At 40.0% G+C, this 25,001-nt stretch overlaps 2 protein-coding genes across 5 annotated transcripts in view; one reads left to right on the top strand and one right to left on the bottom strand.

Moving 5' to 3' along the window:
* SLC39A8 (solute carrier family 39 member 8) overlaps positions 1 to 1,854 on the bottom strand; it is a 67,677-nt gene extending 65,823 nt beyond the window's left edge. Inside the window, exon 1 of the mRNA XM_075500654.1 lies at positions 1,823 to 1,854. The gene's annotated coding sequence lies outside the window, so the exon portion shown is untranslated. The remainder of the gene's footprint in view (positions 1 to 1,822) is intronic.
* A 589-nt stretch (positions 1,855 to 2,443) lies between these two features.
* The window catches only part of NFKB1 (nuclear factor kappa B subunit 1), a 60,837-nt gene continuing 38,279 nt past the window's right edge, over positions 2,444 to 25,001 (top strand). For 2 of the 4 annotated variants that reach the window (XM_075500641.1, XM_075500642.1), the window contains exons 1-3: positions 2,444 to 2,455; positions 16,266 to 16,318; positions 17,461 to 17,545. In XM_075500641.1, coding sequence (XP_075356756.1) covers positions 16,274 to 16,318; positions 17,461 to 17,545 — 130 coding nt within the window. In that variant the 5' untranslated portion in view covers positions 2,444 to 2,455; positions 16,266 to 16,273. Of the gene's footprint in view, positions 2,456 to 16,265; positions 16,319 to 17,460; positions 17,546 to 25,001 lie in introns of those variants that run through there. The other 2 variants (XM_075500643.1, XM_075500644.1) reach the window with 1 other exon arrangement.

A 25,001-nucleotide genomic window follows, 5' to 3' on the forward strand; every position in this document is an offset into this window, starting at 1 on the left:
ACTGTTGTGGGTTTCAGTAGAAATAACATTCTGTTACAGTGTTAAGTTATAAGAAAGACAAATTTATGTTTTAAACATAATTGAGAAGAGAATTTTCTTTTAAAATCTAGATGTTTGTGGAAGCGATTAGGATTTCACAGGGAAAGCTGAGCCTGAGTACTTGATAATGTGTCCTTTTAAAATAAATCCACGAGGTAAGTATCCTTAAGTTTTGGAACTTTTCCATATTGTCTGATTTCCTGGTACTTGTTCATACAGGTTTTGCCCTGTGAGCATGCCTTTAACTAGCTGTGATAGGGTACCTTTCCTTTCAAATGAATCTTATTTTGAAACACTTTTTGTATTTTAAATCCATCTAGACTTCCTTCTTAAATGGCATTGGGGCCTAATTCTCTCCTCACTTGCTCTGCTTACTTCAGTGTACTTGTTTCCACAGAAAAGGTTAATACTGCGTCTTGAGTGTCCAGAAAATACCCCCATTTAATAAGGAAAAACATGGTTTACCCAGAAATGCTGAGTCATTCTCAATTCCCAATTTGGGATTTGCCTTTTCAGAACTGCATCACAGAGCATGAGTGGCAATCCAAATAAAGGAAAGGACTTCATACATATGTATGTGTAACCTGTATGACATTTCAGTTCCCTTATCAAAAGACAGAAAAAATCCTTTGCATTTCCAAGCTCCCTTTCACAGTCTCAGCATTAATTTTAAATGAGTACGTCTCTGTTGCAACCCAGAGATGGGGCACAAAGCATAACATCTGAATCTCCTCCCTTTCCAGGAATGAAATCAGCTACCCTCTGGATAGACTGGAAGTGTTCAGCAGCATAGTTTCCCTCTATGACATGACTGGACTACCCATACAGTGTTAAAGGCTGTAATAGCTCTCTGGTAAAAATACCCCTTTCTTCTTGTCCCAGTCAAAAGGTGGCTTATGATTTGACCCTGTTTCTTTTGACTCCATTTTTGCTCTGGATTACAGTTCCTTGCTTGAATACAAGAAGCAACAGTCACATCATTTCATTCATTTACAGGGGGTTTTTTTAATCCTTCTTATAAATTATTATTTTTGTTAGTCTCATTCAACTGTGAGATAAATAATTAGTGAAGTTCCACCTCATGTGGCCTTAGCATAACAAAATCCCCCACAGGTGCTTTTCAGGTGCACTGCTGAATCTCTGGGCTAACACACATCAGGTGAGCCATGCCGGCTGCTGATTTGAGATGCTCTTCACCCTTAGCAAATCAGATGTTTAAGACTCAGCATAAAAGATGTCTGAACTTAAATGTTTCACATAATATTTGTGCCAATTAAACATGGCACTAGCTGACTTTCTTCAACCTTGGTTAGATGTGTCTGGGAGACTTGGTTACTGTACTACAAACATGGATTTTGGTATTAAGAAGTCCAGTGTATTATTGATGGTTGGCAGTACTTAACAGAAGTTAACCCGTCTGGGAGTTTGCTCTGCCAGCAGCTGTATAAATCCACAGAAAATTGGTGCTGTGTAGCCTGTGCTCTCTGCTCAGTGCTATTTTCAGACATCAGGTGGTAGTCAATCAGTAAACCTCCTTTTATGATGTGCCCATGAAAGGCAGCCAGCAGCCAGGCACTATGTAAGTGGGTTTAAATTCACTCTTGCATAGTCCCTCTTCCCTTCAAAGCTTTTTAGGGGTCGACCAACAAGAAAACGCTGGCAGCCACCAGGTCGGGCCTGACTCCACACAAGTGCTGAGAACGTCGCTGTGGGCCAAGCAACACGGACAACGACAGGATTACTGTTGTGGCGGCGGTAATTCCCCCGGGATGAAAAGGCTCACGTATTCACGCGGCTTCCTCCTGGCCGGAGGGGGAGGGATTTCCTCGCCAGCGGGCGGGTGGCAGGCGCTTCCTCGGCTCCACGCTGCCCTGCTCGCTTCGCCGCGGTCTCTCCTCGCCCGCCCGGGGTGGGCTTCTCCACAGCTGTGAGGTGGCGGGCGGCCGTTGCCGCGCGCGGCGCTGAGGGGGCGGCCAGCGGCGGCTGGTGGTGCTCGGGGCTGTGCAGCCGCCCCTCCTCCCGCCCCGCAACGGTGCTCGCGCCCAACGGCCGCCCGCTCCCCCTCGGCCGCCCGCTCCCGCCCCGCCCCTCCCGCGCGTCCGTTTGCGCTGCCGGAGCGTCAGCGGGAATTTCCAGCCAGGAAGTGCGGCGGGCCGGGGGGCAGGGGCGGGCAGGCGGGGGCGGAGGCTACGCAGGCGGCGGCCGCGCAGGCCGGTGCCGCTCGGCTGCCCTCGCCAGCGGGCCCGCGGTGGGGCGGGCGAACGGGAGGGAGGGGGAAAGTCCGTGCGGAGCCAGGGCGCGGGCGGCGCCGGCGGCGTCACGCCGGTTACATGGCGCGGCGCTGAGGGACGCGCGGCCGGGACCTGCCAGCGGCAGACGACGACGACGAGGCGCCGCGAGCCCTGCCCTGCCCCGGGTGAGCCTCAGGCGGCCCCTGACCCGCCGCTGGCTGCCTTCCTTCTCCCCTGCCCTTACCTCGGCGCCCGTTTGCCGTTGGCTGCGCTTCCTCCGTGCTGAGGGGAGCGCGGCGCCGCTGCCGCCCGATGCGGGGCGAGAGCGGAGTGGGAGCGGGCAGCTGCGCCCTGCTCGGGCTGGGCTGGGAGCGGGGGAAGCGCCGCGGAGAGCTTGGCGGCCCTCCGGGGGAGAGGTCTGCCGACGGGAAGCGTGTCCCCGGGCCAGCCCCACGCCTGGCGCCGGGCGGCCGCTCGCCTGTGACCTCGGCCCGGGCGCGGACCTCCCGCTGAAGCACCGGGAGCGGTTGCCGCGGGGTTTGCCAGCGCTCGCCGGGGCGGCTGCAGCGAGCGAGAGGGGAAGGCGGGCAACCGGCGACAACGGCCGGTGCCGTGTGGCGGGACTCGGGGGATTGCGGGGGCTGTGGGTCGCGGCGGTGCCGGCCCTGCCGGCGGGGGTGACCGGGGAGGCGGACACCCCCTTCCTCCCGGTGCGCAGCTTCTGAGAAGGGCGATTGCCGTCTCGCTTTCCTTTCTGCGGAGGGTTTGAAAAATTGCACTCTGTTAGTGCGCGAACCGCCTCACGACTCTTCCGTGATTTATTTTTTTTAAGCACGTAGTCTTTTCTGCTAAGGTAGTATAGGGGTCTTCCTAGCTAGGAAGGGGTGTCTGTGAAGGACTGTCAAGTAAAATGAAAAAGTTTGGAAGCCCAACTTCTGCTGACCGCATAGTGGGTGCTTGTAGGCAAGGAGGTGCTGCTTTTTACGCTTTTGGTTTCGAAGGTGACATCTCAGGTACTTAACCTGAGACACAGTTTGGAGTGCCTGCTGCTGTGTAGTCGCCGGCTGGCCTTGAGAAAACAGACGGTTACCATGCAAACGTAGGTTTGCTACTGGCACCTTTTGGTGTCCTGGTCTTGGGTGGGGCTTGTTAAGTGTCACAAATAGCATAAATAAAGGCTACTTTCAATGGTAGTAAATAGTGAGGTTTTTTAACGGCAATTTAGTAGTAAGGGATGAAACTGAAAAGTTCTCACCGTGACGAGGAATATTATCAGACTGATCAGTCTGTTACATTTGACCTTAAAAACCAAGAATATTCAACTTTTCATCATCGCAATTATTTTGTTTACCTATTGATGTTTTCTGCTTTGGTGACTTTGCTAAAGAAGCACTAGTGACTTATGTGAACATAAAATGGAGTATTATTTCTGAACTGTAGTACAGATGAGCTATGTGTTATTTGGGCATTACCATAGTGCAATGTACTGCTGTGTAATTTCATTCAAATAAGTAAATATGAGTGCCTGTAAGCATTTACAGAATAAGGCTTTGTAGGCAAGGGATCATCATAACTTCGGTGCTGCGTTTCAACTTCCTGTTTTAAAATGCTCAAAATCTTCCCCAAGAATAACATTTTAAAAGAAATACAGATTATTTTTTTAAAAGATAGTTTTAAAGTGCCGATCATATTTGACATGTTTTGTGCTTCAGAAGTCCTCTTTTCATTTATTCTGTTCACAGAGAAAATTAGTACTAAGTGGATGAATTCTCTGCCATATCACCTTGTGCCTTACATGCTATAAGGTGCTACACCACCACTGTCAAGCTCACAGAACAGAGTTGAAAATACAGCTCTCTGTTTTTATTGACATCCAGAGTCTCTGTGCTATGTACTGTGAAGTATCAGCTTTTGAAATAGTATTTCAGTCGAAGCATTTTTGTTCTTTCAAAAGAGAATGTAGCTGCCCATTCTAGGAAAGCATTAACCAAGACGTCATTCTAAGACGTCATCCTGTCTGCAGTGTTTTGTAATCTACAGAAATGACTACAGTTAAACTGAGAAAACGAAAGAGGAAAAAGCAGCCTGTAACTATCCAGAGGCAGAGCCTCTGTTCCGTAAACTTCCCTGGCTCAAGAATTTAACTGACATTTATGCTGAAATATTGTTGTCAGGTTCTGCCACAGAGTGTGGAGATTTCAAGGAAACTCAGTGCTGAAATAAGTGCAAGATCTGTTAAATAATTTAATCTGAAATATTAAACAGAAGGGAAAAAGCCTTTCTCTTTCCACCCTTTGCCCCTTTTTTAAAGAAAGAAGTGTCAATAAACAGTAGAGTCATCAAAAAATGAAATTATTTTCTCATGCACGTAATGAATACACTTTGAGTAGAGTTACGGTTGTAAAACTGAGAATGGCTTTGTATCACTTTGTGTCATGTTGTGTGTTTTTAAAAAATAATGTAGCAGATAAACTTCATACCTGTAGATGCTTAGTTCAGTCAACACCTTGGTAATGTTTTTGTAGTATATATTTTGAAATCAGAAAAATTTACTGGGGGAAAAAAAGTGTGCTGGGAGAGAGAACAAGGAGAGGGCGAGAAGGTGGAGAGCAGACAGTGATACTTCATTTATATGCACATTCTAAAATTTCCTACTTCATTTATTGAAAAACAGCAATTTAAGTGTTTCTCCATTACTATGTATTTGACTTTCAAAATAAGTTTTAATAATAAATCTAAATTTTTACTTTTTTCATTGAGCTGGCATTATGTGACTTCAGTAATGGATACCTACAAATAAATATCACTGGTGCAAATTTGTTAATTAGTAGATTTTTTTTTTGTGTTTTCATGTAAACAATACTCCTCCTTTTCATCATTGCCTTTTCCCAAAATCTTCCCATGCCACTGTCTCACGAATACATGCAAACTCCAGAAATAAGTGCAGTTAGGAATTCCTGTTACAGTGCTTATCATTGCTGAGTCTGGAAGTTCAGGAACCAAGTTTAAAGGCCTATGAGTCTACTATCAAGGATGCTCTATGCTGACTAGGAAGTTCGCGTCTCCCTCGATAGTTACATGCGTACAAAGTAAATGTTGTTTTGAAGTTGCAAAGATACAGTGAAAGACAGTGTATTTTTTACTAACTTACAGTTGGCTTTCTGATGTAGCTAGTGATGAGAAAATTCTGTGGTCTACAGAGATTCTGGTTAATTACTCTGTGTTTTCATAGATCGCTTCAAAATATACTTGCTAAAATCTTCTCACCTTTCAGTGCTGTAAATATTTGCAAACTCTAAATTCAGAAGTATTAAAGAAAACTGTTACTCATTTCCCTAAGCAATTAATGAAAACTCTAATGTTAGTTTAAATTTTTTTTTTCCCAACATGTTGATAGCTCTTCTTTGGTTCTCAGACACAAAATAGCACAGCTATTATAAAACAAAGACGAGAGAATGTTTCAGGCAAACAATGAAAAAGAAATTCCTGGTCTTGGTCACTTTTAGCTCTGACACAGGTATTTTAGAAGTGGAAGTTGTAATTTGATGTCCTTTAAAAAAGCTGTGAACCTTTTATGAAGTTCTGCATTGATAAGATCATAATTACAGTTGTCATTAACTGTGCCCTTAGGTCAGTCAGGCACTAAGTTTGCATCTAATTTTGAGCATAGAAGTAATTCAGTGAGTCTTCTTCAGTGCTTTCATTTAAACATATATATTTTGCTGAAGCACTGTTGACAGTTTCAGAAGTGAGGCCTTAAAAGATGTTTCAAATTATTCTAGTCTCAAGGTAAAATCCTTTGTTTAGGATTTAGGTGGAGCTGACAGACCACGTATGGGGAGGAGGCTACTATTACTACTACTAGCATTTTTTCCCCCTTTCAACTTTTATGTTCTTTTGAAAAGCAGTGCCAGATAAATTCCCCCCCCTCCCCCTTTCTTCATTTAAAATAGAGACTTAGCTAAACTAAAATACCTCTATTTCATTGCATTCTCCAAGCAAACTGTACTGGTATCAACAGATAAAGAGGGAAGTAGGTCTGAGTTGTGTAGTGTTGCTTTGTTTTGTTTGGTTTATTTTGTTTCTTTTCAAGATCATATTTCTGTCTGTTTGAACACTTACAGACAGATTTTAACACACAAATGAAGTAAAAATAAAGTGAGCAGACTTTTTTGGGGTCTCAGTTTAGTCTAAGTGGGTTTTGTTATAGGTTATTGTAGAAAATTGAGGCTGCAGGAGTTTTACTATTTCTTTGAAAAAAACAAACAAAAAAACACCAAAAAAACCCCCAAACCCCAAAACACAAAAAAGCCTTAGTAACCACTTTGCACCTGTAGATTTGAAACCTAAGGTATAACTGTAATGGTGCTGGACTTAGTTCTACCTGTTTGGTTCCACTTACTGGTGTTATTTAACTGACCGTTTCTGTCATGTTACGTTCTCAGTGGCTGTTTGAAACCAAAAGGACACTCAGAGTCCCTTAGCTCACTTTTGTGATTCCAGTGGTAACAGCCCTTGCTGTTTTCTGAGACCTCTTCTGCTGCTGTTGTTCATGAAATGAGGGAGTGGGTCTTCAGTAAGACCCCAGAACCTGTGTGAAAGTACCTGGTGATGCAGCAAACCTTATGTGAACTGGACTTCTGAAATCTTGTGTTTGCTTGTTACTTGGCTTCTCAGAAACGCTGTTCTCCGCAACCCCCCCGCCCCCCCCCCCCCCCCCCCCCCCCCCAAGGAAAAGGTTTGCTGCTTAATATTGATGATTCATTACACTTAAGGCTTACAAAATGAGTATGCGTGGCTTTTTAAGTTAAAATTTGACTTTGATGAACAACTTTGTATGAACTAGGACTATGTCTAAAGAACATTCAGTGATTCTTTTTAATCTGTAAGAAAAAGTAACAGCATTTTAACATGATATTCAGGTTAGTTCAAGTAGCATTGCCACCCCACGTGGCTAAAATACAGTGTAGTTACTAGGGTGGTTTTGCTGTGTTGAACCTCAGTATTTTTACATATACTTAGCATTATACATATAACAGGGTATGTTTGCCATATATTTGAATACTGTTTATTCCTTTGGTTTAAGTTGCTTTGAATGTGTTTTAACAAAAACATTCTAATTTTATTCTAACTATCCTGGAAAAACAGTGTATATGTTTATGGCATCTTAGTGTTTCCTCTTGTCCTATTGGTTCACTACTTTGACATTTGGGAAAGGAATAAAACACACAAAAATTCTGTTAGTAAAGACACTTAAAAAAGCAACCATTCAGGTAGTCCAGTTACTCTTTGCCAAGTGAATTTCCTCATGCTATGAATTTTTATTCAAATTTAGTAGTTATCTGGTGTAATAAATTTGAGTCTAGATTTCCTACAATAATTCTGCACCCAACAATTCTGATTCACAGCATCACACTTCTGAAATCTCTTTAATACTTGTGATTAATTTCATTTCCTAAATGTTTTGTAGTTCTTATACTGTTGTCTGATAATGCATCTGCTCATGACTGAAAATATTTGAAAATTTTAATTTAAACAGTTTTTTAACTTTAAAAATACACAGACAGAACTCCCAGGTCCCACCCAACAGGAAATAATAAGCAGGCTTAATTAATAACAAGAGGAGGCAATTCATGTTGTTGTATTAGAAAAACAAACAGCGTCATTTAGGGTAATGTAGGGTTATTGCAGCTGCAACAGTTTATGGATGAGAAAAAGTCTGTAGAGGAGAGTAGTGTCTTTGATAAAAATGCCTCTCTGCACAAACCTTTTCTCACTTGTATACTGAGAAATTATACTCAAATCTTTATTCAGAGATTACACGTCTTTGTAGCAGCTGAAAGAAAGTAAAAACTACAACTTCCGTATGCCGCTTTTGCGGAAATTGAGCATTGTTGAGTTCTACACTGAGAATAGTTTCCTTAAAACACCCCCCTACACCACCAAGTATTTATTGAAGTCATAGGTGGGAGAAGAAATATTAGTAAACTTTTAACATTTAAAGGCAAACATCAAATTTCAAGTCTGTTTCATTACTGACTTAAAATCCCTTCAAAAATACATAGTTGATGGGGCTCCTTGTCAACTTGAACGAGTTAGCAATCACTTCTCATGGTTTTTGAAATGCCTTTTCTTTCCTGTTTGTGCTTAAGAGATCTGTGCCAATAATGTCGGTGAAAATATGCATGATGTTCCCTTAATATTTTGGTTCCGTTTACTTTGTATATTTCAGAACACTATAGCTGTTTATCACCTCTTATTTTGAATAATGCAGGGATTTGCTGTCTGTAGCACACTTTTTTTTTTCTTTTTCTTTTATTTTAAAAAGAAAAATGTGTGTGTGTATAGCTTGCGTTTTCCCAGTTTTTCCAGACTGTGCATCAGGACAGTGTTCATCTAAGTCATAAATATTTGGTCCAGTCTTAACCTTTGCCTGGGGACTTCAGAAACACTATAATTTATTAAAGTGGATGCAATCAAAATGAGTAGTTGAGAACGATGTAAATAAAACAACCATTGGTAAAACCTTTCCTGTGTTAAGATTTTGCTTGATTAGTATTTGGGAAGGGGATGTCTCTCTTCCCCTCTCCCTACTCTCCCTCTCCAGAAAATTTTCTTCTGCAGCAGCTGCATTAATGGCAAGGGTAATGGAAGTAAAAGGTGCTGGTAGCTAACAGCTGTTAGAGTTTAGTTGTGTAGACCTGCTTTAAGCAGGTTTGGACAATATATGTTCAAAATGCCAGCAACTGTTTGGAATCCTGCCTGTACAATATTCTCACTGTTGTTACATTGCTTTTAACAAAAATGGGATTTATTTTTCTTCAGAAAAGCATCTTTTATTCAGCCTTAAAAAATTAAAGTGTTTAGAAGGACATGCACAGCTTAAACTAAGGGTTGTCTATGTAACCGCTGTAGGTTCATGACCCAACTTGTGTGTCCTCTGAAGCATCAGAAGACCTAAGCCTGTGTATATGTATGGCCTGCTATTTTGTGCAGAGGTAGAAAATAGCAGTTTTCAAACTTCCTTTTTTCCCTCCCTGTGCTTCTCTGAGAATATATTCTGCACCAAAGGTTTTTGCTCTGGAGCTGCGCTCCCAGTATTTTGGGAAAAATAACTGGGTTACAAGGGAAATGAAGTGCTGGATGAAGTTGAGAGGAGGTAGCCAGAGCTAAGGCGAAATGGCCAGGTATTGAAAGGGATGGGCAGCATCCTGACTTTGAAGGCACTGCAGTGACGAAGGCTTGAGACTAAATGCCTTGGATCAGTATCCCTGTTCTGTCAGAGCAGCCTGCTCTGTCCTCTAGCCAAAATCATCTCAGCAGCTCTTGTCCTGCTTCCAGCCCTGACCCAGCAACTGGCAGCATCTATTGCACAATACATTTCCCAACATCTCCGTTTGGGAAATGCTGATCTCTAAAACAATTGTCTCTATACAGATTATGTTTTGCAAAGGATAGAAAAGTGAGGCTCAAGGATGGATAGTTGCCACTAAAAGAAGTAAACAATACCAGGTAAAACACGTTGTAGAGACTGTACAGTACAACAGTTACTGTTTCTACCTCAATATTTCATAGCTGCTACAGGATTTCAGAGAACGTGATGCTGTTCCTAAAAATGTACTTCTCTGTAATCAGATAGTCTGCCATGTTTTATAACCCTGATGTAGCAAAAATATACTTACCATATAAAACACAAATGTCTTTGCCTCTCTTTCATCCTTATTCCTCTCTATTTTTAATAAGCAAAATAAACAGGCTAAGAGCATAATCAGAGTGAATTTCATGACTTTCATTCAGTGTCCAGTTAAGTTTATTTTTAACAGGTAAATTCGAATGAAAGCCAAGTTAAAGAGAAAAAACACTCTGCTAGAAAACTTGCAGAAAGAACTGTGCTTTCAGTATATCAAGTCAGCTAGAGTGTAGTAGTTGAGTTTCTCATCTTAAGGTTTGCTTTCTGAAACCCAGCCTTGACAAGTGCGAAGAGGTTGATGTAAAATGTCTCATAAAGAAAGAGATGGAAGTTCTTCAACATAGAAATTTATTTAAACCATCAGACTAATTCCAGTTCACAAGTATAATGAACTCTGGGTAATAAAGATCACAATTCACTAACATATATACCTTCAGTGTACCTTTTACAGAATATGCCTTAGTTTCCATCCTGTTAAACTGCTCTGTGCTATAACCAAACCTTCTTCCATAAAATATTAATCTGTCCTGAATTCAATCTTTATACTGAATTAATTAAAAAATTATGGACAAGTTTTAGAAAGGATGAGTTGATTCTTTGTATTCTAAAATACAACGGCAGGCAGATACCCTGATGTGGTAGTCTTTTGCATTCATTTTCTGAGGATATAATGGGCATCCCGTCACATCAGTTCTTATGCTTTTATTTTGTTTGGTTGCCTCAATGTACAGAAAGTTTAAGAGATGAGTGAGTAATAACAGTTTCCACCAGGCATCACCCTCTTTTATGATGAGGCAGGTCTTTGTGGGGTAGAGAAGTTGGTGATACTGTTCATCCTTCATCTCTCCAAATTGATTTAAAAAAATACATTTATATTCAAAGAACATAGATGAAAAGTAGAGACCTGCTTACCATGTCTCTCTTTGAAGGTCTGGGAAAGGAAGCATATGTCATGTTTTGTTTTGTTTTTCTGGCCCTATGTAAAATGTTAGCTTCATCAGCAAGTGCACTGGTGCACTTTGAAACATGAATAGATAGATTTGGGGTACTAAAGCTCAAATTTCTTTGGTTTTTTTTGGGGGGGGGAGGGGAGGGGGATAGTGTTCAACTATTTAGGGTAATATTCAAATGATTTTATTTCCTGCTTGGAGGAATAAGAAGTCTTCCTAATTTGTTAGTATATATATACTGTTCAGGTTTTTAGCCAGGCCAGTATGAGAACAAAGCTAGAAAGAAAAAGAATGAAGTTTAAAGTCTTAGTTTTTTAAAAGGCACGCGGCTGCTGGATGAGATGTCTGTAAATGTTTTCAGAAATAACTGGACTCTAAGTGTTTTCAGAAGTAACTGGACTGTTAGTATCTGAATCAAACATTAAAGCTTGTTTCCTCGTAGATGGTGAAATTTGCATCAGGTTATCCTTGTCTGTAGAAAGGTAACAGGAAGAAGTCCCATTCTCTGTTTGTAGGTATTGGATTGGATGCCGGTATCAAAGAAGAAAATGTTTTACCTCATTTTTAAAATTCAGGCCGGAAAGTTGAAGAGGGACAGTAGAGAGGGAAGAATCTGGACTCCAAAAAATCAGGGGGCTAACAACAGTTGGTTAGAGAAACCTATCTTTGTTTTTAAAAGGTAGTTAGATGCAGTGGATGTTGGAGAACAGCAGGAGAGAGATCTGAAATCAAATGGTCGAGATAAACAGAAAGAGAATTGTTGTTCCTGGATGAGAGCATTCCTACATTATGTTGTTTCCATTTTAAATGCCTGATCCTTATAAAGTTTTAAAACAAATATTCAGAGTACAATAAATGAACTTGTGTTCTTCCAGCTGTGCCTACTTGTACAGTTATTTGGTTATTGGTTATTAAAGAGGAGTTACTTGGTTATTAAAGAGGAGTAGTGATGCAAAGTAACTGCCATTATGTTTCTTTGGTTGGTTGGTGCAACCCCATTGTCTTCTGTGTACGTATATGTATCCTCCTAGGTTTTTTTATTTTTATCCTTTTTTTTAACCTTTTTCACAAGGGCAACTGACCCGCTGTGGGAAGAAAAGAATACTGCACACACATGCATATGCACACGCACACACACTTACAGTTCCTCAGTAGGCACAGGTGTGTGGTTTTGGACAAGTTTAGCTGGATTTTACGTTTTCCCATTGTGCTAGGAGCTAAATGACGTTCCTTCATCCACCTTTGAATTTTCACACTAAAAAATACTGTGAGTTGAAATGTTTAGTTTCCTGTGCCCCATTATCTGAAAGACTTCAGACAATCTCCGTGGTGGAGACTGTCGTGGTTGAGTGTGGTGTGTAGGGGTATTTTTTTATTGTAGATGCAAGTTTGCAGTACGGTTTGTGGGAATCAGACATCATGTGGGAAGCAGGCATATATGGTAACACAAACTTCCACAAAGCAATTTTAATCCCAGTCATCTTCAAATGAGAGAGAGGTGGTTTTGACCTGACTTCTCTAAGATGCATATAGCAGCAAATACAGCTTGGATAAAAACAATCTCTGCCCCAAAATACAGCTCATGTAAAGAGAGAATGAACAAAGCTACTGGTGGTAGATGCTAATCTTACCACGTAATGCATGTGGGAAAGGTGCTTAGAAACTCAAGCAATAAGGGAAGAGGCCAATTAAAAGTCATACAATTAATGCTAGGGTCTGCTTTTCTGCAAGTGCCTTTTTGGTTTTTAATCATGTTATTGACTCCCTGGATTTGCCCCAATTTTCTTGTAAGAAAATGCTTAGGGATTTGTTAACTAAGTAAATCCTAGCATACAAATTCTATTTTGGAGATCAGGCTCCTGGAACATTTTTGTTGTTTGTTTGGCTTTGAAAGAGGACAAAACAAATAGTGAAACTGAGACTGTTTTCAGTCATTTAGAGGGGTAATTTTAAACTGCTGGGTTAATTTTTGTCTAGGCCCTGAAAAGGCAATCAAGTTTCAGTTTACATACACAAAGGCATGTGTTCATGCATCTAAATCATCGTGTGTTTATAATAAAGTGGCTTAGTGTTCAAGCCGGAGAGAATGTCTTTAACCTCTCCCCCAAACACTGCAGCTGACTCTTGAACACAAAACATCTCAAGTAAGAGACACCTGTGCTTTTGGTGTGAGAGAGATTGTGTTTAATCCTGGTTAGAAATTCATCAGTACATAACTACAGCAACTGGGTAGCATGTGGGCAGTTACCTTGCTGCTTCTGAGTGTAATGTTCATCTTTAATGACTGCTGTTTTGCTCTCATGACATTGTTCATTGCATCAGCCAAAAAGCCAGAAATGACCATTTTGATCAGGTGAAACTGAAGGACTGATTCAGATAGATGTAAGTTTTATTTCTGTATGGATTCTAATTTTTATATCAAAGTACTTTAAATGAAAAGTTTTCAGAAATACTGCCTCTGTGGTATTTTTCCACTTTGTTGAAGTCATGTATTGTAGAATTGTAAATGTGACCAGGAAGCGTAGCAGGTGTGAGAACTGCCCTTCTCCCACAGAGTTCTGCTGGACTGAGAGTAATGCAGTCTGAGAAACTAGAATAGGACAAAGGCGATGGAACATGCTGTTAAATTTATCCTGTTGAGCTTACAGAAAAAGCTGTGAGATGCTTTGAAACTGTTGCAAAGAAGTATACATTTAGCAAACAGGCAAGTGGGCAGATGCTATTCATATTAGCTCCTCAGAATCTTTTTTTTCTGAACAAACTTATTTACCACGTTATCTGGGTACTTTAGGTATTTTGGAACACAATTTTGCATATATGACTCACGAAATAGTAAGTGATTAAATATGAGAGATCACAAAACAAGACTTTTAGGACAAGTTTTTATTCTGTTTATGCAGAAGAAATCTGACATTTGCACTCACAGTTACCTAATCGGTGTGCATCAGCAGGGTGGGTATTTTCACAGAATCACAGAATCGTATAGGTTGGAAGAGACCTATAAGATCATCGAGTCCAACCGTAAACCTAACACTACCAAGACTACCACTATACCATGTGCCTAAGCACCTCATCCAAACGTCTTTTAAATACCTCCAGGGATGGCGACTCAACCGCTTCACTGGGCAGCCTCTTCCAATGCTTGATAACTCTTTCAGTGAAGTCAAATTTCCTAATATCCAGTCTCAACCTCCCCTGGCGCAACTTGAGGCCATTTCCTCTCGTCCTGTCACTTGTTACCTGGGAGAAGAGACCGACCCCCACCTCTCTACAACCTCCTTTCAGGTAGTTGGAGAGAGCAATAAGGTCTCCCCTGAGCCTCCTTTTCTCCAGGCTAAACAACCCCAGTTCCCTCAGCTGCTCCTCAGAAGACTTCTGCTCTAGACCCTTCACCAGCTTTGTTGCCCTTCTCTGGACATGCTCCAGCACCTCAATGTCTCTCTTGTAGTGGGGGGCCCAAAACTGAACACAGTATTCGAGGTGCGGCCTCACTATTGCCAAGTACAGGGGCACAATCGCTTCCCTGGGGTTTCTGACACTTCCTAAAAAATGTTGACTGTTGATGTCTTTAGATTGTTTTCTGTAATATCTACACCTTTAACTGGGAGGTGTTTGCCAAAAACTAAATTACAGTTATCTCGGTGATTTCAGTAACTTGTCAATTGGTGATGAGAGTTATATTCTTTCTATGGAACAGAATGTCAAATAAAAACATCTTGGTAAAGTTTGTTGAATGCTCAAGGTTTTGTTAATGCCTTGTATGTTTACTTTTTTCCATAAAGATTGATAATAACAGTAGCAAATTATTGATGAAAATAACGCTTTGCAGAATGTGCCTGTGAGATAATGTGATTGGTGGGTTTTTTTATTTTGCTGAAATCCTGATACATTAAATGATGAAGTACAGCATGGGTGACTGTGGCTGCTTGTCATATCTGTTACTCATTTTTGGCTGAAATCTTATGACCAGTTATTTGATATTTGCTCAAAAGCTACAAATAAATATTACCTAGTAAATATTTCTCTCTAAAATTGAATTACAAACAAGTGAGTACTTTTATTTTCTAGGTTAAAAAATAATTTTATCCTCATGGACATCTCTTTCCTGGAAGTCCTCTGGGTATTAAGTGTCTCCTATTTCTACATTTTAAATTTTCTTTAATTTTCTATTTGTGTGGGATGGATGGCTCTATGTTGTCTTTGGAGCTTGTTAACAAGCTGAGTTGAGCCTCCATCAAAGTGAAGTACCCAAGTATTCCAATTTTCTTTTTGATATTTGCCTTTCTAGTTCCTGTAGAAGGTACCTGGTGACTCAGTTTTTCTTTAGTGGTTTACTCATCACTTGCCACTCTCTTTCATAGGACAGTAGGTTTTCACAGTTCACTTTGCTTTGCTGGAAAACATGGCTCATGTTCATTGTGGTGGAATATGAGGGACAGTGACATGTTTCTATCTTCTGTTAGCTATTAACCTTATTTAAAGTGTCTGCTTGCATGCAGACACGAGTCTCTTGAAATAGTCACTACAGTTATTTTCAAATGTTCCCTTGAAGAGCCTTTTTTAGTAAGATCAACATAAGTGAAATTGTAATTCTTTCAATAGCTCTACATGAAAGGAAGTAACAGTAATATTTTATAATAGACTTAATAAATTCCTAAGAAAATTTCCAGGCTCTGCTACTGGCCCCAGGAAAACTAAGCCAGGCTATACTTTCCCAGTGTCCAGCATTTACATGTAGACCTGTGAGAGGGGGTTAGGTATGTTGTACATCCATAATTGTCATTGTCAGCACTGAGTTGTTGTGGGTGCCAAGCACTTGTGGACCTCTGGAAATAAAGGTGTCCAAAATTAGTCAAGTTTGACTCCTGTTTTCATTTAAAGAACAAATACTGGATGTTCTTTCTCGGGCATCTTTATCTTGCATTTAGTAATACTTTACAAGAAAACCGTTAGGGTTCATTCATGAATGCTCAGAAGTCTTTTTATTGTATAAAAATGCAGAGTCCTACTTTTGCTAAACTATGATACTGATTTTACCTGAACTCTAATGGCAGAATAGCCAGAGCAAAGACAGAAACAAATTAATTCCTGACTTTAATAAATTCTGCCTTCACGACTTTGACTGTAATTTTTAGTTGCTTGGGAGCAGGCAATGGAAAATCCTAGCTGTCCTATCCTGTCCTTAGCCTGCCCCTTCCAAATACTGAGGAATTTTAAGAGTATTCTAGAAATCATTAACATTATGAGTAAAATAAGAAGGGTCAGAGATGGGGCTTTTAACTAACATTTTTCAAGTTTCTCTATTGCTGTACATTGAAAAAAAAAAAGAGTTCTGATCATGTTTTTGTGTTTCAGGACTTAACATGGCAGGAGAAGATTCCTATATTATGGGAGTGTCTGATCCCCAAGTAAGTGGATTTGTGTATTTTCAGTATCCCTGTATTCTCTCTTAGCTCTCTGTTTTGGCTTCCTCTCATATTGTCCTGTCATTTCCTAGGCTTAACAACATGGAGATATAAAAGCATTCTAGCTATTGGCAGAAATCAGGTTTGGGGAAATCTAGGGGTTTTTTTCCTCTAGGGTCTTTTTAATGTGACCTGTAAAGTGCCTTGCCATTGGTGAAATGGCTGAAATGAAAGGAAAGCTGGGTGTGCTGAAAGAAGCAATTGAAAAAATACTCATTTTTATGCCCTGTCTGCCTGTGACACTTGTTCTGAAATTTCTTCTGTGGTGGACATTGGACTTTACCTGAAAATAAAGCCCCTTATGCATTAAAAGGCCCCTTTGTATAATTTTTTGCAAAATTTGCATTGACATTGATGACTAAAATGTTCCTTCACTCACACAGATCAGTAGGACTAGCTCTTCAGAAGCTCTTCTGATCTCATTAGGTCATTTCGTGATTCATTTGAATTGTGAGAATGGTGCTTGAGAGAAAAGTTTGAGTGAAGAACAGATCGTTTCTACTCACCTTAATTTCCAAAAAGAAACTGTTTTCTCCTTTATGCTTGCTCCACTTTGGAAGAAGATAGATTTATACCTGACAACAATTACAGTGAGTTAAAAGGTGTCAGCGTTAAAAAAAAAAAAGGATTAAACTTTAACCTGAGTATACCGTTTTCTTGCTTTAGAGCTTGTAAATATATTTACATAAGGAATGCAGACTGGTGGGATTTAATCACAGGAGTGGAAATGAAAACTCGCAGGTTATCAGTAAGGCCTTGGGCAAGACATTTAGGGTCAGATTTTCAGAATTTACCGTATAAGCTGTTTTGAATATATAGTAGTTAGTGCATGTAAGCAAAATGCGTGCTTAGAAACTGTGCTGAGCTCAGTGTGGTCTCATGATAGTATTGCCCAAGTTTCACCAGTATCAGCTTTGCTTGCGTTGTTGCCAGCAAAAATAAAACAGATATAAAATGTTTACGTACTGCACTGGGGTGTTTGCAGTCTCAGTATTTGCAGAGAACTTTGAAATTCTTTGCTGATAGATGCTTTATGAAATTATGTATATATGTAGTAATGAAGAGTGTATTTTCTTTCAATATAGATGTTTGCAATGGATCAGCTCATAGGAATGAATGCATTATTTAATAATACAAATTACATCACTTCAGACTTACCACTACGAACAGGTAGGAACTGTTGCTATTTGATTGTGCTGTTGTCCTGCTGTTTCTTCCAGTTTGTTTTTTTGTGAAGTTCTTTTCAGAGGTGTTTTTGTTTACACTCCCGTATTTCATAATGCTAGATCCCAAAGTTGTCAACTAGACTTTTAATTACGCCCTTACACATCTCTTTCTTACCCTCATGAAACTTTCAACAGTGAGGCAAATCTGATTTTCTTTTGGCTTGTACAGAAACCAAAAGTTTCAATTAGTTAAACAGTTTGAGTGACCAAAGAGCTTTGAGTGACCTGTTTTTATAAATTATTTTGTATTTTTTTCTAAATTTGCATCTTCAGTGACCTACATGTTTGTATTGCCAGTTTGCAGAATGCAACATGTACTTTTTTTCTTTTGAACAGTGTTTCATTTGTTGTAATAATTCTTAAGGTACTTGTTTTTCACTAATAAAATGTAGAGTATATTCAACTTCCTGTATCATTCGAATCTGTTTTTCCTTCTCGGTGACTTCTCTGTTTCCTGTAAAGTGGCAGTCTGGTATTAAAAGTACCTGACAATTTCCTGAATAATAACACTAGTGTGAAAGTTCAGAGTCAAATTTTGCAACCAACCACTGAAAATAAGCAAATAGTATTCTGCAAAGGTCTGATATGCATTTCTTCCAGTATGGTTCCAGAACAGGAATATCAAATAGAAGTGTGTTATATCTCAGCCAGTATTAGCTGCTTGATTAATCTTGGTCTGGTTTTACTTATTACATTTCTTTATAAGTATTACTTCTTGCTTGAATTTAGAAAACTGTTTTTCCTGCTTAGTTTATTAGAGTAGCTGATATGAAAGGAGGAAGGAAATAAAGATTTTTTTAGGCGTATGAATGAATGTCTTTTAACATGACATCTTTCTGTTATTGATCTGTTTGCCTCTCTTGTATCAGAGTGTAGCTGGTATCTTCTGTATTGCAGATTGCTTTCTTTTGTTGAAAATGCAAGTCACTTTTGTTTGCAATATTTGATACACTTGACAGCAGTGAAGGTGTGAAGCATAAAATGAAATAAGCCATTAGCTTTCTACTTCATAGGTAGAATTCCACCCTAAAATAACAATAAATGCTGGTTTAAAAATAAAAATTAAGGCATGCTTACTGTTTCAGTGTTTCCTGGTTTAAACCATACTTCAGTTTTCTTGACTGAATAGTAGCGAGGAAGGATCAACACATATGGTACAAATAATTTTGTTTCAAGATTAAATGTTCTGATGAGCAAAGCTCTTGACAAATATGGGCAAGCATTCAATAAATTAATGTTGCAGTCATTTGTTTACAGTGTGTTTTTATTAAGGCAGATAAAATTGTTCAGTAAGATTCATCTGTGTAGGATTAAAGGGCTTGTGCACTGTATACCAACCGTTTTTTTCACTGTTCTCACAGAGTTTTCGTGGAACAAATAATGTTATTGGAATTTTGATTTCCCCATAATAATCTCTCTTACACGTACCTTTCAAGCTTACTCTGTACTCCATATGCCAGACTCATTCCATACAAATTATTCAGATATATGAAACTGATTTTCAGATATCTATGTCCTGTCTAAACTAGAAAACAGCTGTTTTTAAAACTATGTGGGGGAGTCAAGAATTCACTGAGTTCTGGAGTCACAGAAAACTCTTACTGGGCTAAGTCTAGTTCTATCCTTAATTTGCAAACTTGCTTAGAAAAGGTGGAGTTTCTTAATGGCACTGCTCGTCTACTGCTGCCACTGTAGGTGGCAAGTTCCCTGTGTACAACATGGGATTTAATAAAGGAGCATGGATTTCAGGTTATTGCAAACAAGAAGTTAATCATAAGTTTTAGAAAAAGTTGATCATTTCAATGCCATCTGATGATGCCATAGTGATTTTGTTTCCTGGGTAATATCACTGTAATGCTTACTTCCTCCCCTGCTTGAAACTATGATGTGTCGTTACTGTGGACTAGCTCTTCAGTTGTAAGGTAATATAATAATTTATATATTATGCTTTAGTTGTTTCCAAGCAGGAACTAAGGATTTCTTTCTACACAGCAAGACCAGTTAAAAACTCATGCAGGATTTTCCAAAAGTTCTTCCAGCTGAGATATCAAGAGGGTGAAATCAGTGTTCTAAAAAGGATTTTTCTCTAGGACAGTTGGATGATTTAAACAGAAAGAACCAAAGACATTAATTGTTGCTCATGATTTAGTATGGTGCCTACATCTTTCAGTCTGTGCATTCATAAACACACAATGTCAGACTTACTGCATTGGCAGGCAGGTTTAATATCTAACTGTGGATTGCCGTATCATGCCAGCGTAATTGAATCAACAAATAGGTGGGGAATCTGGGGACTTTCTGATGATAGATGTTCTGCTGTTATGTTAGTATTTACAGTAATAGTAGAAAACCTTTGAGACGCCGGGACAAGGATTTTCTTGATGAGGTTGTCAGTGCTCAAGTGTCTTCGCTCGCTTCTTTTTCTCTCTCACATATGTCAGTTTTAAGTAAAAATTAGGCTTGGTTATTTTGGCTCTAAAACTGTAGTAGATAGTTACATGGTTCAAGTTCTACATTTACGTCTAAATCTAGAAAGAGAAGTAGCCTCTGTGTGCCTTTAGTGACAAAAGGATGTATCTATAACAAGGGCTGTAACAGTGCAAACTGCAGGACTGAGCTGTGTGTTTAAAACACCATCAGCAGCAAGGGCAGTATGTCACGAAGTCAGCCTGTTCTTCAGCTTGTTGGGAAGTATCCTGCCTTTGAGAGTTAGGTACTAATCCTCAGTGGCATCGAGGATGGAGGGAACATTATCCATTGCATGTATTTAGGTGGTGTAAAAGCAGATATGCATCAATGTGATATCCACTGTGTAGTGGAGGGACAAAGCAATGCCTTACATTGGAGAGGAAATGGGCAGAGCTGTGAGCAAAGCATTTTATAATTTTGGGTGTTTCTTACTTCCTCCTGATTATACAAGGCCATCTACAACCACATAACATAGCAATCTATGTGCCAGTTAGAGGTGGTTTTGGGAACTGGTTAATTGTTTTGTTTTTTGGGGGGCTCTGGTCTAACTAGCTGTTGGCATTGAGGTGGTGTGGTTTTTTTATTGCAGTCAGACTAAGCCTGTGAAGTTGAAGCAGGGCCATCAGCAGCTGAACAGTATTGCCTGGAGGCTGCTAAAATTACAGTTTCCTGATACTTCTTTAACCTCCTCTGCCCAACCCTCTGTGATGCTTGCTGTTGAGAAATGAGAATAGCATAGGGGGAAAAATGCGGCACTTACAAAAAACTTTATTTCTTATTTTTTCAGAGGGAGATAATGTTAGGAAGAGATTCAAAAAAGCCTGACCATCACCAAAAATTAGATGAGTGTTCATTTTCCCTGTCCCATAGCAGTGACCCTAATCCTCAGAAGCATGAGCAGACTGGCATACTGCTTCTGGTGTTTTTTCTATATCTTCTGTGCTTGTATTTTGAAGAGAGAACTGAGGGAAGAGAGAGGTTAAGCAAAGCCCGTGTGCTGCTTGCTATAAACATCATGCTTTGAACACTGCAGAACTGAAATGCAAGAGAATGTTCCTGTGCGGGTGAATCCCTGAAGGGGAGGACGTATAAATGCTACGATAGGCCTTCAGGAAGGATAAGACACTAGATCTAGAGTCTGAGGTTTTAGCAGCAAGGTACCCCTGCCAGGATGGACACAAGAGGGTTGGTGTTGGATTTAACAATCAAAACCTAGAGGCTATGAGCATTTTCATCCATGTCCACAGAGCAAAACAGCACACAATTACAAGGGTGAGTTGCCTGTTCTGGGGGACCCACTAACAGAGAGGAGGTGAAGGGGAGACTTGACCACAGCTGGTTGCAGGTTAAATTGAATGGCTTCAGGTACTAGGTAAGCTGTTAGATAAAGGACCCCACTAATCCTACGGTGCTGCCAGGCTTGCAGGGATATCCCACCAACCTCACAGACCCTTTTTTTTCTTGACTTTGCTGCAATGGGAAGAAGGAACCAAGAGGGAGCCTAAGATGAGTGCTCCTTTGGGAAGTGTGTGTGCAGGGTGAGGCCTGTCAAGGGGAAGAAAGAATGTAAGTGGTGGGAGTGTCAAGATGCAGGAGGGCCTCTGACTCAGGCAGGAAGGAAAATGAAGAAATGTAGCAGTTGAAGAAGACGTGGGGAAGTGGGACTGTGACTCATGCTAGAGGGGAGGCAGTGGGATGCAAGTTGATCTGTGGCAACTGAGGCGAGAAGACAGAAAAGGAAGCACTGAAGCATACCCAGGATGTGGCAGTCTGCACCAAACCCCCTCCAGGCTGGAGGACTGCATGTTTTAGTTGCAGTTCTTAGCCCTCCTGACTGCAGCAGTGCCAGGCAAATCGTGAGGAGCGCTCATGTCAAAACTTGGCTCTTGGCAACTGTGAGAGTCATCCCTGTGTAGAGGCCAGCTCCATGACTGTATGCCGCTTCAGCCTCTCTCTAGGGTAAAAGTAGAACTTAAGCTATGCATTAAGTAGCGTTCCTTCTTGTGGTTGTTTAACACTTAAAAGGGGGTTGCTTGTTAAACAAGAACTTGAAGCAGGCAACTTTCCAGCCTAGAACAGAGGTGCTAAAGATCATCACAAATCTTGTCATTTTTAGTTCCTCCTACAAGGTGTACATCTTCAGGTTCCTGCTGTCTGCTTAGACCAGACATGCCTACTATAGAAACAAAATATTAAAAACTTCCCTGTGCAAAACACTAAACATCTTTCCTTTTCCCCATGGGAAAGGATGAGAGAGAGAAAGAAGGACCCATACGTAGCCAATGTTAGGGTGGCCGTCTGTTGTACTCTGGAAAGTATCCAGAGTTTAGTGAAGACAGCTGTATGAGACCTTTCACTAAGTAAATCCTTTTTATAGTCAAAATAACATGCCATTTATGCTTGGAAGTTACCTTGAATATTGCTGTTTTATTTTTAAATAGCATTGCAGATGTAATTAAGTGCCTTGCATTAGAGTGCCTTCTCTGTACTGTTACTTGGATCTGGTTCAGATGCTATACCAGAGAATTACTTAGTCATTGTAAAAAAGAAAATGTTTAGTCACAAAACCCAAAGGTTAAAATAAGATCTCATAAAATTTTGTTTTAAATACATTGGTATATGATTTATATAATCTGGATTAATGATAACAGGCATCTAATTTGCCTTTCTACGTTTACACCGCACCTTTTTTGCACTTTCCTAGTATTAGTATGTAAGTTATTTTGATTTTTTGTATCAGTATATTTGTATGCTTTTTATAAGCTTTTTTCCAAGGGGGCATAAGAACCACAGTCCTAAGTTTTCTATTTTCCTGAGTTTTCACAAGTGCTGTGCAAGGCAAAACCATTTCAGTGGTACGAAGAATTCCCCTTGAGCTTTCCAATATGCCAATGTAGTGTATATCCCTCTCTTAGGAGTTTGAATTTCCTTATGCTGAGGAAAAGTTGGAACCTGGGTCTGCTGCATCCCAGGGGACTGCTGCAGCCATTTAGCTGTTGGATAAAAGAGCGCTTCCTTTTCTGGCTAACATTTAAGAGAAAGCAGTAGTATTTTGTGCCAGTACTAACCTAACGTATATGCCTTGAAAATGAATTCCTAAGGGGAGAACAGCCAAAGAACAATTACTTGGCGGATCCTGCCCTGGAGGCTTGGTTGAAAGTTGAACTACACAGTTGTATTTTAGGTGCATTATTTCTGCCAGTGCCCAGAGGATACAAGGCCTCTAGATTGTTAAAGTATAAAATTCTAGGTGCCTAAAGCATGAGGAGGGTTAGAGGTCTGTGAACAGAGGTCTTAAATTTAAGTGCTGATATAATGCTTAAACCCAACTCTACTCATCTTGACTCCATGTTACAGACAAAAACTGAAACATAAAACCACACCAAAGTTAAATATTACTCTACGTCTTTTAAAGTTTCTGAAGTCCAAACTGTTTTTCATGCTTTCTACTGTAAGATGATGCCTATATGGTCTTCAGGCAATTGTTTTGCATGACTTCAAGGTTTTAAATGTAGCACTGTTTACTTTTTCACAGGAAGAGTGTTGGACTTGGGAAATAAATGATCTTTTTATGTGAAATTGTCATGACTGACATTTGCAATATAACTTTGGCATTAAGCTAATTCAGTTGCTGGGTCAGCTAACTTCAACAGCAGAACACTAATTTCATCTATTAGCATATTTATCAAAACTTTCATTTTGAGAGAAGCCTGTTCAGTTAAGACCTGTGCTGACTAAAGACATGAAGGTCTGTTCTAAAGTGAAGTTGTATTGAGGAACTGAGAAGGATGTGTGTAGTCGTACTACAAACTATAAATTAATGAATCCTCTGCCATTTTTAATTATCAATTAACATTAGGCCTATTGGCAAATTAAAGTTGATGCAAGTATGCAGTTCTGTGCTGAAGCCAAGTACTACCTAGTTGAGGTAGCTGGGTGGTGTGGTACTTGCAGATGGTGCAGTTGTTGGGAGGCAGATCGCACCTGGATGTTGGCAGGGCACGGTATGCTTTATATGCTTGCAGGCTCTGCCACATAGCTGTGGCATGTCTGCTTTGGAGGTTTCACATGTCCCAGTGAGCTTGCTTGATTCTTTAACGTTAATACCTTTAATAGGATGTAAGTGATGATACGCAATTCCAACAGGAATATAGTTGTGTAGGTATTCACAGTGAAGCTGTCATTTGGGATCTGCTTTGATAACAATTGAATTTTTAGCATTGAAATCCGAACTTTTTTCTCTGCTTAGCAAGAGGTAGGGAAGAAATCATACCTCTCGGAACTGTCGTTTTCAGACTTGCATTTTAAGAGGTATTTCACAGCCATCCACCGAGAGCTTTCCTTCTTGATGTGAATAATCTAAATGATCAGAGTTGGAGCTAAGCTTTGATCAGGTGATGAATTCTTAACTCTGGTGGCACCAACTTCTCGTTGGATTTAGGGCCTGCTCAAAAGCTATTTAAACTGGTGAATTTTGAATTGGGTTTATGATATGAAGTTAGCCACTGTTCAGGGAGTGGTGCAAGACTGAAAGTTGTTTAAGGAAGCCTTCTTTGAAATACACAAATAGAGTTTTAGTAGAACATAATCCTGTGCATTGGCATCATGCTCAAAGGTGGATCTCATTATAGAGTCTGCATCTGTAGTCAAATAGAGTGTGTTTAGTGTTTTTTAGAGGCACAGCAGAACAGTATATTTAAAAGTGTATCTGAAATTATTAAAAGAATGTAAATTGTTTAGTCTCCTCAATTCCAGGGTTTTTTTTAAAGCAGTTCTGACTGTTAGGGCATGTTGAGACAGCTTAAATTCCTCCTATATTCCCATACCTTAGAGCTTCCCATTGGCTGTCTCTAGACTTTCAAAAGCACCTATTCAGTAGGAGCCCCTAGGGCCAAAAGCTTGTGAATATAGTATTTAGAGCCCAAGGGGTT

Source organism: Mycteria americana, chromosome 4 (assembly GCF_035582795.1).
Source record: "Mycteria americana isolate JAX WOST 10 ecotype Jacksonville Zoo and Gardens chromosome 4, USCA_MyAme_1.0, whole genome shotgun sequence".
Classification (NCBI taxonomy): domain Eukaryota; kingdom Metazoa; phylum Chordata; class Aves; order Ciconiiformes; family Ciconiidae; genus Mycteria; species Mycteria americana.